The sequence below is a fragment of the Musca domestica genome, unplaced genomic scaffold (assembly GCF_030504385.1).
Source record: "Musca domestica strain aabys unplaced genomic scaffold, Musca_domestica.polishedcontigs.V.1.1 12, whole genome shotgun sequence".
Lineage (NCBI taxonomy): Eukaryota > Metazoa > Arthropoda > Insecta > Diptera > Muscidae > Musca > Musca domestica.
The window spans coordinates 6,589,666-6,601,942 of NW_026712155.1; the positions used below are offsets into that span (position 1 = coordinate 6,589,666).

The 12,277-nt window shown below is 35.4% G+C and overlaps 1 protein-coding gene across 8 annotated transcripts in view; it reads left to right on the forward strand.

Moving 5' to 3' along the window:
* LOC101892464 (afadin) overlaps positions 1–12,277 on the forward strand; it is a 176,688-nt gene that overhangs the window by 154,077 nt on the left and 10,334 nt on the right. For 7 of the 8 annotated variants that reach the window (XM_059118130.1, XM_005190640.4, XM_005190641.4 and 4 more), the window contains 8 exons: positions 3,839–3,960; positions 6,667–6,721; positions 6,789–7,039; positions 7,456–7,653; positions 9,050–9,515; positions 9,641–10,165; positions 10,236–10,483; positions 10,548–10,666. In XM_059118130.1, coding sequence (XP_058974113.1) covers positions 3,839–3,960; positions 6,667–6,721; positions 6,789–7,039; positions 7,456–7,653; positions 9,050–9,515; positions 9,641–10,165; positions 10,236–10,483; positions 10,548–10,666 — 1,984 coding nt within the window. The remainder of the gene's footprint in view (positions 1–3,838; positions 3,961–6,666; positions 6,722–6,788; positions 7,040–7,455; positions 7,654–9,049; positions 9,516–9,640; positions 10,166–10,235; positions 10,484–10,547; positions 10,667–12,277) is intronic. The other variant, XM_005190642.4, reaches the window with a different exon arrangement.

The window sequence follows — 12,277 nt, forward strand, 5'->3', positions numbered from 1 at the left end:
TTTGCCTATTATAAAAGAAATTAGTTTTTCCCATAATTTCCGTTTCAATAATTCTCCCTCCCATAGTTAGACAAGTTTCACATATAATTCACATGGCTCATCAAAAACAGTTTGGTTGACATGACGTTTTTTCTATCCAAAATGCTTTGCATTGAAAATCGTTATTTGTTGTTGTTGTTTTTTCCCATAAATTTTCGCTTTACGGTTCATTGATCTTTACAAAAACAATAGCTAAGAAAAAATTGCAAACTCAATTTAGCCATCAAAATAAATCAAATATGTTTGATCCAATTTTGGAATATCTGTGTCATAATGGATACACTTAGGAAAATTAAAAAAAATATATATATATATACACTTGGAAAATATATATTTTGATCGTTTCAATATATCGAAAATAGACATTTTTAATAATTATTTTGTCATAAATCGAAAATTTTGAAAAGCTCTCGAAACCGCGAAGAGATGTATGCCGCCATAACCGCTTTGAAGTTTCCCCAAATAGAATCCAACACCGTCATATAAATGTAGTTAGAAAAGAGGTGCTCACAATATATAAATTGGTAGTGGTAAGGTACACTCTCCCCATTCTCAATGAACGGCTTGTTGTTATTGATTTAGACAAGAAATATTTAAAAGCAATTGGAGTTCTGAAAAATAAGAACCAAAGTAAGCAGTTTCAATGTTTTTGTTTCTTATGTTAATTCTACATTGGTATTGGATACATTTACAACGTTTTTTAAATTATTTTTATCTCTCTTAAACCTGGAGTATTCCCTTATATTACACTCCATTACAGAGAGAGAGAGAGATGTTGTTCAATGTTTTTCATATTTTTTACTGATTTTCTTTTAATCAATCCCCCCAATTTGAATTAAATTAAAATAAATTTAATAATGCAAATATCTATGACTCATAGACTAACAAACAATACAAAAAAAACACAACAAATTAAAATACATTTAAAACAATTTAATTGGATATTCAAAAAAAAAACAACATCAATAGGAAAAACGCACAAAAGAAATTCCAAAATAAAAAAAAAACAAAAGCTTTAAATTTGACTTAATCGAGGGGTGGCATTTTATTTAAAATTCTACACCAGTGGATGGATTGATGGTGGTGAGGGCTCCAGACTGGCAATGGCCAGCATCATAGCATCACCAAACATTGATGAGCATTTTAGAGTGTTTTTTTTTTCTTTCACCCATCGCCAATAGCCCAATGGGATCTTCTATTCAATTAACGAATCCAAAATTCAAAATCAAATGTTATTTTGCATTTGCCGGCCAGCAGCTGAGAGAGATCAGCATCGTCATTGCCATCTACATAAGTTTTGTTTTTATTTTTCAAGAGAAAAGAGAGAGTGGCGGTGTGATAAGTTTGGTTGGTATTAATTTTTAATTAAAACTAAAAATTAAAAAAATTAAAAATTAAAACAAAAGGATAAATATCAATCATACTCACATGGATTTGATTTTGAAAGAATTATTAACTTAAAAAAATCTCTTTTGAGAAATACTCAAATTGAAACCTTAAAAGATCTACGTGAAGATCTAAAAAGATATTAAAAAAAATTAGAGTACTAAAATTAAAATTACTTATGCAGGTCCACTTCTTTGTATAGCCCCCGTATAGCGGCTTTCATTTAAACGGTATTTTTTATACCCTCAGCCATATTGTCCACACCTTCTTGTACCTCCCCCACAAAATGTCAACATTTTCAGAGAAAGTAATTTAGTGCACAGAAGAGAAAGGATAATCCGATTTTGCTCTATCTTTGCATGAGCACAAAATCTGTTATAAAGATGGCAGAGATCGGACCATTCCGTCTTGTACCTCCCCCACAAAGGGTCAACGTTTTAAATAACCAAAACGATCATAAAATCCGAAATAAGCATTCAGTTCACTTCTAATTACACACATCACAATATTTTTATTAACCCAAGGTCCGGTGTGAAAATGGGATATATGGGTCCACTCCTTCTGGTACCTCCCCCAAATAGGGTTCACGACTTTGAAAAACAAAACCCCAAAAGAAAGCGAAATAAGCATCCAACTCTCTTCAAATTTCACCCATCGAAGTATTTTAATGGAATGGAATATCTGGTAACACCCATATTTTCACATTTTCCAAAAATGTGCACATATCTCACATAAATTATAGGAAGAAGTCGATACAGTCCAAACCTAGCAAGTTTTAATTTTTATATCAGTCTTAAGTCAGATACGAATGGGCCAACTGCTTTGGAATCTCCCCCATAAAGGGTCAACACTTTGAATAATCATAACTCAAGGTATTCATTTGTCGGCAAAACCGACTGATACTATTTTACTTTTTATTTTTATTTATTACTTGAATTTCGTATACCGCTATATGTAGGGGGTTATAAGGGGGATATATATGATTTTTTTTTGTAGCTAACGCCATCTATACGTAGATAATATTATTTATGCCAAGAAGCTTGTTTGCACATTGTCAGCAGGCCTAAAATTTGTATACATTCCACTTTCAGGAGAACTCAAATGATATGGAAGCAAGTAAAAATGCCTTTAGGTTAAAAATACCAAATTTTTTATATAATCCACCGGAGGAAAACTTAAGTTGTAGACAAAATTGGTTGAATTTAAAATCCTTTGAAGTGTGGTTACTTTACTAAGGCAGCCAGTTTTTCAGCCTGGACCCATAAAATATCATTCTTAAGCCAGGATCGGGATTGTTTTTTACAAAATATAATATTTTAGATACCTCATCTCAAATTAGACGAAAAAACTATATAAGACTTTTCCCCAAAAAAAATCATTTAAAAATAGGGTTTTGTTAAATGCATTTTCTAATCTGTAACCACATACCACCAAATTGTTAACGGATTCCTTAAACGTTAGCTTATAAAAAATTATTCGGGAACCTTAAATGTCTAATTTAATTTGGGCTTTGTTAGAAGGAAACCTTCTGGAAAATACAATCAACTTCAGTTTTTCTTATCGCCCATTTGTCCCCAGTTGACTTCCAAAATCGAAAAGTGAAACAACAAAACTGATTGAATTACGTGGACAATGTGATTTAATTTCCCCCTTTATCTCATGTCACATTCCTCCAACCAGATGTAAGTGAAAGTGCTAAATGTAATTAATTTCAAATGTCCCCCACAATTATCATGCAAAAGGAGACCACAACCCATGACATTTCTATGGGTTACAATTTCGAATGATTACCCTGACTAATGACCCATTAATGGAATGTAAATTAACAGCACGTTCTTGTTGAAGGGTCAAATTTCTTCCTCCCTCCCTCCACACCAAAGACAACAACGATTTATCGTACCGCCCCTCGACAACAATATCCATCCGGCGGCGGCATGATGGGCTTGATCAGAATTGTCTGTCCAACGACTGTGCGTCGAAATTATTTTGTTGTACTTCTTGCCGCTCTCCCAAAATGAAACAACAACAGAAAAGTTCGTAAAAAAACTGAAACACACATATGATCTGATCTGTGTCGTTTGGTTTGGTTTGGTTTGTGTAACAAAGGCGTTTCGAACAGCAAACGCCCCTTGTTTTTTAGTCGAATTTTAAAATTAGTTCATATTAGACGTCGTGTGTGTATCAACGGTAATGAGCAATTTGTTGCCTCGTTGTTGTTTTTTTTTATTAAATACTTGCATATCCCACCACGGGTGGGGGTGTCACAAAGCTTCCCCTAATTTAATATTCTGCAAATATGGAAATTAATTTTCATTAGGCTGTGCAAAAAAATCCATCAATTTTAATAATATTTGAAGAAAAAAAGTTTTGTTTTTAAATTCGTGTGTTATAACTCTCGTTTTTTGTTTTTCAGAACGGTTCCGTGGTAATGTTTGGTCGCGTGGCCTCATATCGTTTTGTGGACTCACCCACTGATGGCCGCTACAATTTGGCCTTGTCACAGTCGCAATTGGATTCGGCCTGTCTCTATGAAAGGTAAGTTTTAGTTTGCATTCTACAGTCTACCAACAACAAATTGTGCCTTATGCGCTCTTCAACAATATGTGTAATTGTGTGTGTAAATGTTGTAAAATGTAACAAAACCCAAATATAAATGTTTTCTTTTTTTTCACTTGAAAATCATAATCATTAACAAGTGTTGTTGTATGCTGCTTGTTTGCTGTTTAATGTTTGTTTATTTTGTTTTGTTTTTTCAATATTCATATTTATGTTGTGTTTTGTTATAAACAATTGTTTATTGTTGTAATTATAACTTTTATGTTGATTTATTAAAAGTCATAAAAATGTGGAAAAAATGCTTTTGAAATTAAAAAAAAAAAATGTTAAGAATATTCAAAATGGGAGCAAAAATTGTTTATGTTTGGAAAGAAAGAGGAAAAAGTAATATGGTTGTAGTGGTTGTAGTGAGAAGTAGTAATAGGAAAATACGTCGAACTGGCTTCGGCAGAAAGGATTTATTTGCAAAAAAAACATTATCTACCAGTCTCCATTGCCGTTAAAGGCTTCTCATTTTTATACTTAGGCTAATGAGATAAAAAAAAAACAAATACAATCACATAACCGACAAGCTACATATTTATTCTTCGACACAAAAATCTGAAATGCCTCCTAATTTTCACTGACGCTACAGTATTCAATATTACTATCTTACCAATTAACTAGATCATATGCATTGCACAATAATTCACAATTCGTTTTTCTGCGCCAAAACCCTTTTTTTACACCCTTAGCCATGTGGCTAGAGAGGAAGGATATACATTATTTGATACGACCAAAACGTGCCTCATTGAAATAACGGTTTTAGACCATAGGTCTCTTTGGGCCAAAGCCGTTTCTGGATATTTGCAGTCGATCTAGCTATGTCCGTCCATCCGTTCGGCTGGTGCACACGATAACTCTTAAAGGTAGTATCTAATTTGATCCAAAATTGATACACAGTAATATTTTTGTAAAACTTAGATCGAGTTCGGACATGAGCAATATCGCTCCACTCCTTCTGGTACCTCCCCAACAATATATCAACATTTTCAAAGAAGATAATTTACTGCACAGAAAGAGAAAGAATAATCCGATTTTGCCAACTTTGCAAATCCTAATATTTCCATGAGTGCTAGGTCAAGTGCGAAAATTGACAATATTGGTAAACTCCATCCAGTACCTCCCTCAAAGGGTCAACATTTTTAATAATTATAACTTATTAAATGTGATGTAAGTTACCGATTGTCTTTAAATTAGACACATCACAATATTTTTTTAAGCCAAGGTGTAGTGTAAAGATGGAATACACCGGTCCACTCCTTATAAAACAGGAATTTAACATCTCAATATATCCATCAACACAAGATCTGTTATAAAGATGGTAGAGATCGGACCATTCCTTCTGGTGCCTACCCCATAAAGGGTCAACATTTTGAGCATCCATGAAGCTCATAAAACACGAATTTAACATCCGATTCCATTTGAACTTGGCACATCTCAATATTTCTATCAACACAAGATCTGTTATTAAGATGTTAGAGATCGGACCATTCCTTCTGGTACCTCCCCCAAGAGGATCAAAGTTTTGAAAAACCCCAACGATCAAAAATCCGAAATAAGCATCCGGTTCTCTTCAAATTACACACATCACAATATATTTATCAACCAAGGTCTTGTGAGAAGATGGGAAATATCGGTGCACTCCTTCTGGTACCTCCCCCATAAAAATGTTTTTGAGTGAAAATGTTGAGTATCAATAAAGCTCATAAAACGAGAAATTCACATATGATTCCATTCAGACTTGGTACATCTCAGTATTTCTATCAAAGCAAGATCCAACTCATATATACCTGCGAACCTCTTCTAGTACCCAACCCACAAAGAGTCACAATTTTCAAAACGTATATCTGTCATAACTTGCGAAACAAGTCAGCAATTCCTTTCAACAACTCTAAGGTAGAGCAGGGACAAAAATTTAAATCCCTAGAATATGGACATTTTGAGCTACGCTTACTACCAACTAAATTTAATAAAAGTGTTTCTGAAATACCAGAGCGTTGCTTCTTTTCCATTGAATCAGAAAATTTTCTGAATGTCTTTTTCTCATGGTTGATAGAGAAAATATTCTTCTTTAGACTACCTCGGAGGTCGAAAAACTTAAGAATTTTCATAGTTTCTTTATCAATTTATCATTTCTGAAAATCTACAATTTTCAATTCAAAAGCATTTTTTCCAAATTTTATATTTTACCCCTTTGCCCTAATTAATTTCTCATATGTTTTTGTTTACAAATTTATTTTATGTTTTCTTTTTACTTTTTTTTTCATTTTATATGTTTCATCTGTGGAAACTCACGTTTGTTATTGTTTTTATTTTACACCATGTTGTTGTTGTTAATTTTCCATTAAATCAAAAAAAAAAAAAATCAACTGCACCAACGATTCGATTCCATTGCATTATTTATACCGAAAACTACACGAAACAACATCAATCATAAAAACAATCATTACATGAACATATCGATACATATGCCATGGACACTCACTCACGTTTACATCCGCACACCCTCACACACACACACACACACCACACCACACTATAAACATACACCAATACACATAACGACATTTGGACGGAAATTAAAATTTTTGTAAAACAAAACAAAAAAAACCTACAACACATGGAAATCAATCCCCCCAACAGCCGGTCACCAGCATCACCAGGATCGTGGAATGATGAGGATGGAGCTTTAAGTTCGGTAAGAAAACTTTTGTTCACGAGTTTTTTATAACCTTAAATAATTACTTTTATTTCCACAAATTTAGACTCACAAAAGTGATTATGATGCACATAATCCCAATGCCGGAGGCGGCAATGGCGATCACACAGAGATTGATGGCAAACTACGAACATCCGCCAATGGTAGTTCGGATAATACAAATCCCAGTGGCAATGGAAATTTTTCCGGGGGTGGAGGTGGTGGCGGAGGTGACACCCAAAGTTTAGAAGGTAATCTGGAAAATGAAACAAAATCAATATCCAGTTTAAAATCCGGTGGTTCCAATAGTCAAGAAAGGTAAGTTCATGTTTTTGAATAGATTACTCATAAGAAATCCTTTTAATGACTATTTTTCTCAATGAATTTTTACAGCTTTTACTTGACTCCTTGATACAGAAAACACACAATTCTAAAGTCGTATATTTTGTTTTCAAGCAATTTAAACACTTTGTAATTAAAAACGAAAGTTTGCTCTAATTTTTTTTTTTCATTTTCATTATCAACTCATCAGTTGTTGTTTGCCAGCCGCCAAACCATTTTAAAAATAATTTTCATTTTTAAGTGTGTTCAATAATTTTGTTTTCTTACAAGTAATCGCTAAATCATAATTTGTGTTGTCTGCTAAAAACAAAACTCAATATTTTTCTATATTTAAAGCTTTTACATATTATTTTTATTATTTTTGAATAAATTTTTTATTGTTCTTTTTACAGATCTCCCAAAATGCCTTTGTCATCAACATCAGCTGCTGCCCACATTGAGCCCCAAGGCCAGGAGCCAATATTACCGGCCGTCCTAGAATTTCCTGAAACACATCAGGAGCTTTTTCTAAGACACATCATTACCGAATTGGATGTTAATGCCCCGCATTTCAAATTAGCACCCGTTTATTCTTTGTATTTATGTGCCAGGTTTGTTAACAATTTTCAATTTTATAAGGCCCTTTCGACTTTAACTTTAGGAGAGCTTGCAAGCAAATATTTAAGTCTTTAGATTCCACAATGGAAACGGTCTTGCTACTAGCCTCCTAAACTTCTGTAGAGGAAATTCAACCATTGACCCCATTTATTTATTTAACACCAATCAACTTTTTAATAGAGGGCCTAAAAGGCCATATACGTGTGAGATAAAAAAACTGCAACCAACTTCAGACTGCTGTAATTTTTAAGCCACTCGTCAACTTATTCCAGTGACAGCTCATTATATTGTTTACAATCGTACAAAAGCATTTTGGTGAGAATTTTCCAGAAAAAAAAGTTATTCGTGATGGAATTCAAGCGCGATAGTGTGATTTCTTTATATTTGGCTGGAAAACTACAAGTAGCTATCGTTAGATCACTCCAGCATTTAAAAGTGAATAAATCTTTTGTGTCTTTTGTGGCTTGTGAGCTGAACATATCGCAATATTTCATTCGACAAATATTGAAAAATGAGCTCAGGGTAAAGCCATTTAAATTCCAAAAAGTGCAAGAACTTACACCGCAACAGGAAGAAAATAGACTCAAAAGATCTAACGAGTTGCTTCGCTTGGCCGAAAGTGGTAAACTGCCGAATTTGGTTTTCTCCGAAGAGAAAATATTAGTTGTCCAGCAAACAAATTGATCATGTTTACTTGCCAAAGAGGTCAGCAGAAAATGTGCACCTTCGGATGGCCACCAGAACTCAAGCGCCGACCATGGTGATGGTGTGGGCCGCCATAACAGCCGATGGTCGCTCTCCGCTAAATACCGATTATTATCGCGAAAATATTCTGGAGGCTGTATTAAAGCCCAACAAAACTCAGCACCATAGCACTCAGCACGAGCCACGCAAAAATGGTTATGGCGTTTGACTTTGTTGCAGTTTTTTTTATCTCACCCTGTATATATATTGATTTTACAAACTTTTCTCAACCTGAGTTTATATAAATTCATAATTTATTTTGTTTGAATTAATAATTTTTATTACCTAACCCTTGTGGATTCGGAAAATTATTGGATTAAATATGAAATTATTATTCAGACCCTTTTAAAAAGTTTGAAGTCGAAGGAGCTCAATTTTCTCAGCTTGACTGCATTTGCCTAGTTTATATTTATTTTATGTGTTACGAATGATATTTATATGAATGTGGCAATTTGATATGCCGTAATTGGTGTAAGCTTTTCTACTAACAACGTTTATGGGGAAAGAAACCCCCAATGACTTCCAAAAGGAAAAACTTCCCTCAACAACCTGAAAGTTGAAAACTGACTTTTAAAGCGATATACATTCGAATAAGACCTCTTAAAATATGTAAAGAATTTTTATATAATAACTCCATTTTTCCAGATATCGTGCTTCAACACACTACCGTCCAGAGCTCCAGCCGACAGAACGTGCCCATAAATTAACAATATTTTTACATCATGTCGCCAATCTTATATACAACGTTGTACAAGAGCAATACACCGATCCACGTATACTCGCCTTTTGGATGGCAAACTCCTCGGAATTCTTGCATTTTCTCAAATCGGATCGTCACATAAGTGCATTTTCGGTCCAAGCACAAGAAGTGCTGGCCGAAAGTGTACAGACAGCGTTTCGTAATTTGGTAAACTGTTTTAGAGTTGAGCTATCGCAGACCCTAAATCAATTTCTATCGGAGACAATAGATCATGACTCGGCAGCCGGTTTGGTATTGACCGTTTTAGGTTCTGCCATGGCTCTGCTGAGAAGATGCCGTGTAAATGCTGCCCTGACAATACAATTGTTTTCGCAACTGTTTCATTACATCAATGTGATATGTTTCAATACGGTGAGCAAACGAAGAAAAACGGAAAAGTTTGTGTTTTTTTTTTTTTATTTTTCAATTTATGTTTTTGATTTTCACTCAATTCGTAGTTCAAAATTATGTTTAACCCCTATTTATTGTTCTTATAGATTGTGGCCAATTCCCATATGTGCACTGGCGAATGGGGCAAGGTGATGACCGAACGTTTGCAGCTACTTGAATTGTGGGCTGAACGTCAGGGCTTAGAATTGGCTGCCGATTGTCATTTGGCCAAAATCAATCAGTGTGCCCAATTCCTACAAGCCCCCAAAACCTCTGTAGAGGAAATCCAACAATTGGCCTGCTCTTGTTTCCGTTTGAATTCTTTGCAAATGGCCGCTTTATTACAACAAGAGAAAATTCCACGAAATTTGGTCGATACAGCCATACGTATGGCTGAATCTGTAGCCGATGAATTGACACGAGCCGATGGCCGGGAGGTTCGCTTAGAAGAATCGCCAGAATTGCATTTGGCATTGCTATTGCCAGACGATGGTTTTAGCTGTGATGTGGTGCGTGGTATACCCTCAGGTCTGGTGGATTTTTTAAATCCACTTCAGCAACAGGCCATGTGTCGATTGGCTGCGCAACCCACCTCCATCGGCCTGTGGACGGTGTATATGCATCAATTTAATGTGAGTAAAATAAGAGTAAAACAATAATATTATATTTTTCTATTTCAAATTAAAATGTCTGATTTTGTAGGCCCGTTCCTCAAGCGCCATGTCCAACAAACTTCCTCAACCCGAGGTACAAGTTATTAAACTACATAAAAACTCCAATGGCATGGGCCTATCGATTGTTGCAGCCAAAGGTGCAGGGCAAGATCGTTTGGGTATTTATATAAAGAGTGTTGTTCCCGGTGGAGCTGCCGATGCTGATGGCCGTCTGCAGGCTGGAGATCAGCTGCTACGAGTAGATGGCCAAAGCCTAATAGGAATTACCCAAGAAAGGTAATCTTAATAAAATTCAAACAATTTTAACGAAATATTAATATCTTTATTATACGTTTTTTAGAGCTGCCGATTATTTGGTACGTACTGGACCCGTTGTCACATTGGATGTTGCCAAACAAGGAGCTATTTATCATGGTTTAGCAACGCTTTTACAACAACCCAGTCCGGTTATCCAAAGGGGTAAGTAACAAAAATGAAAATAGATCTACCCTATTTAATTTCTATTATAAAATTAGCCTCTCTTAGAGTATATCCATTAGCTTTAGTGCTAGAATTACCTTGGTAACTAATCTCTAATTAAAAACTTACATATCTATCCCTTTCACATGCTGCCATTTAATAATAAATTGTGTAACTAACTTTAATTAAAAATAAAAAAATAAACGAATTAATAAACACAAACCGACCTAATGTAGAAGAAATGCCACCTCCAATGCAAACATTACAATTTCCCCATCCACAACAGCGGCGCCATAGTAGTCATAATACCAGCCGCTATTATGGTTCTATTTCTGATGATAGTTTAAATCGTAGTCGTCGAGAGTCGTATGCTGGCATGTACACTAGCTCAAACTCACCTCCCATGAGGCGTTTGAGTGCTTCATCACTGCTGGAAGAACGATGTCAAATGGGCTATCAAATTCCCATTGATCCACGTTATAGAGACACAAGACCCATTGCTCGTTCCGCTAGCAGTCTATATAATATGAGTAAAGAAGTGTCGTTGAGTACTCACAATTTAACCAATACTATGGGAGGAGGCATGATGATGCATCAGCAACAACACCAACCACAAATGCAACCGCAACAACAACTATATGCCGCTCCTTTGAGAAAACGTGCAAATAGTGCCAGTAATATGAATATTAATAATACGCCACCTCCATCCATTTATATAGAGGAGTACATGGAACCGGGAGAACAATCCAGTGCAGCAAAAACCAACTCCCAAGAATCTTTTACCAACTTTGTCTACACCGAAGTCCATCAACCGTTAAATGAAGAAGGTATTGCCTCTGTTTCGAGAGCTGAAGACATACCATTCATTGATGATGGCTCGCCCACTGAAGAGGAGAAACCCTATGTCCCCTTGCCAACAGTTGCCACTCAAAGCAAAAGTATTATTTCAAATCGGCAAAAAACAACAGCCACAAATTTGTTAAATCAACGAAAAACAGTTAGTTTTGACTTGGAAGACACAGAAAATAAACCGGACATTACGGCAGCCATAAATCGCAAATTCCACACCCACGATGCCATAAGCAATTTTTGTCATCAGCAATCCTCTTCAAGAGAATCTTTACTCAGAGATTCCAATTCCTCTTTGGAAAAGGAAAAAGATAAAGTGTCTTTAATACAAAAGATACGAAGAGAACTGAATTCCTATCGTTCAACATCTGGTGGAGACAGTGGAAGTAATTCCAACAGCAATCGTTCATCCAGCGAATCCATCGAGAAAATGCCCCTACTTACACAACGTTTTCGGGAGATATCTATGCAACCTAAAAGGGAATTGAATAGCATAAGATCGACGTCTAGTGGTGCGGGCAGTCCAGCCCGTAATGGGTTTCATAAATACCAACAGCAGCAACAACAAAAAAGGTTTATAAATAATGCCAACCATCAACAGCTTCTGCTCAATCGTGATCAAGTCATATTGCACGCTACTACTGCTTCTACCAAAGCAACACAAAATGTAAATACCAATATTAAATTTAAGCCCAAGAATTGCCCACCAATCATTCAAACTACCTCCCCCGTCAGCCCTGCCAATGAAAGTCCCATAAATAA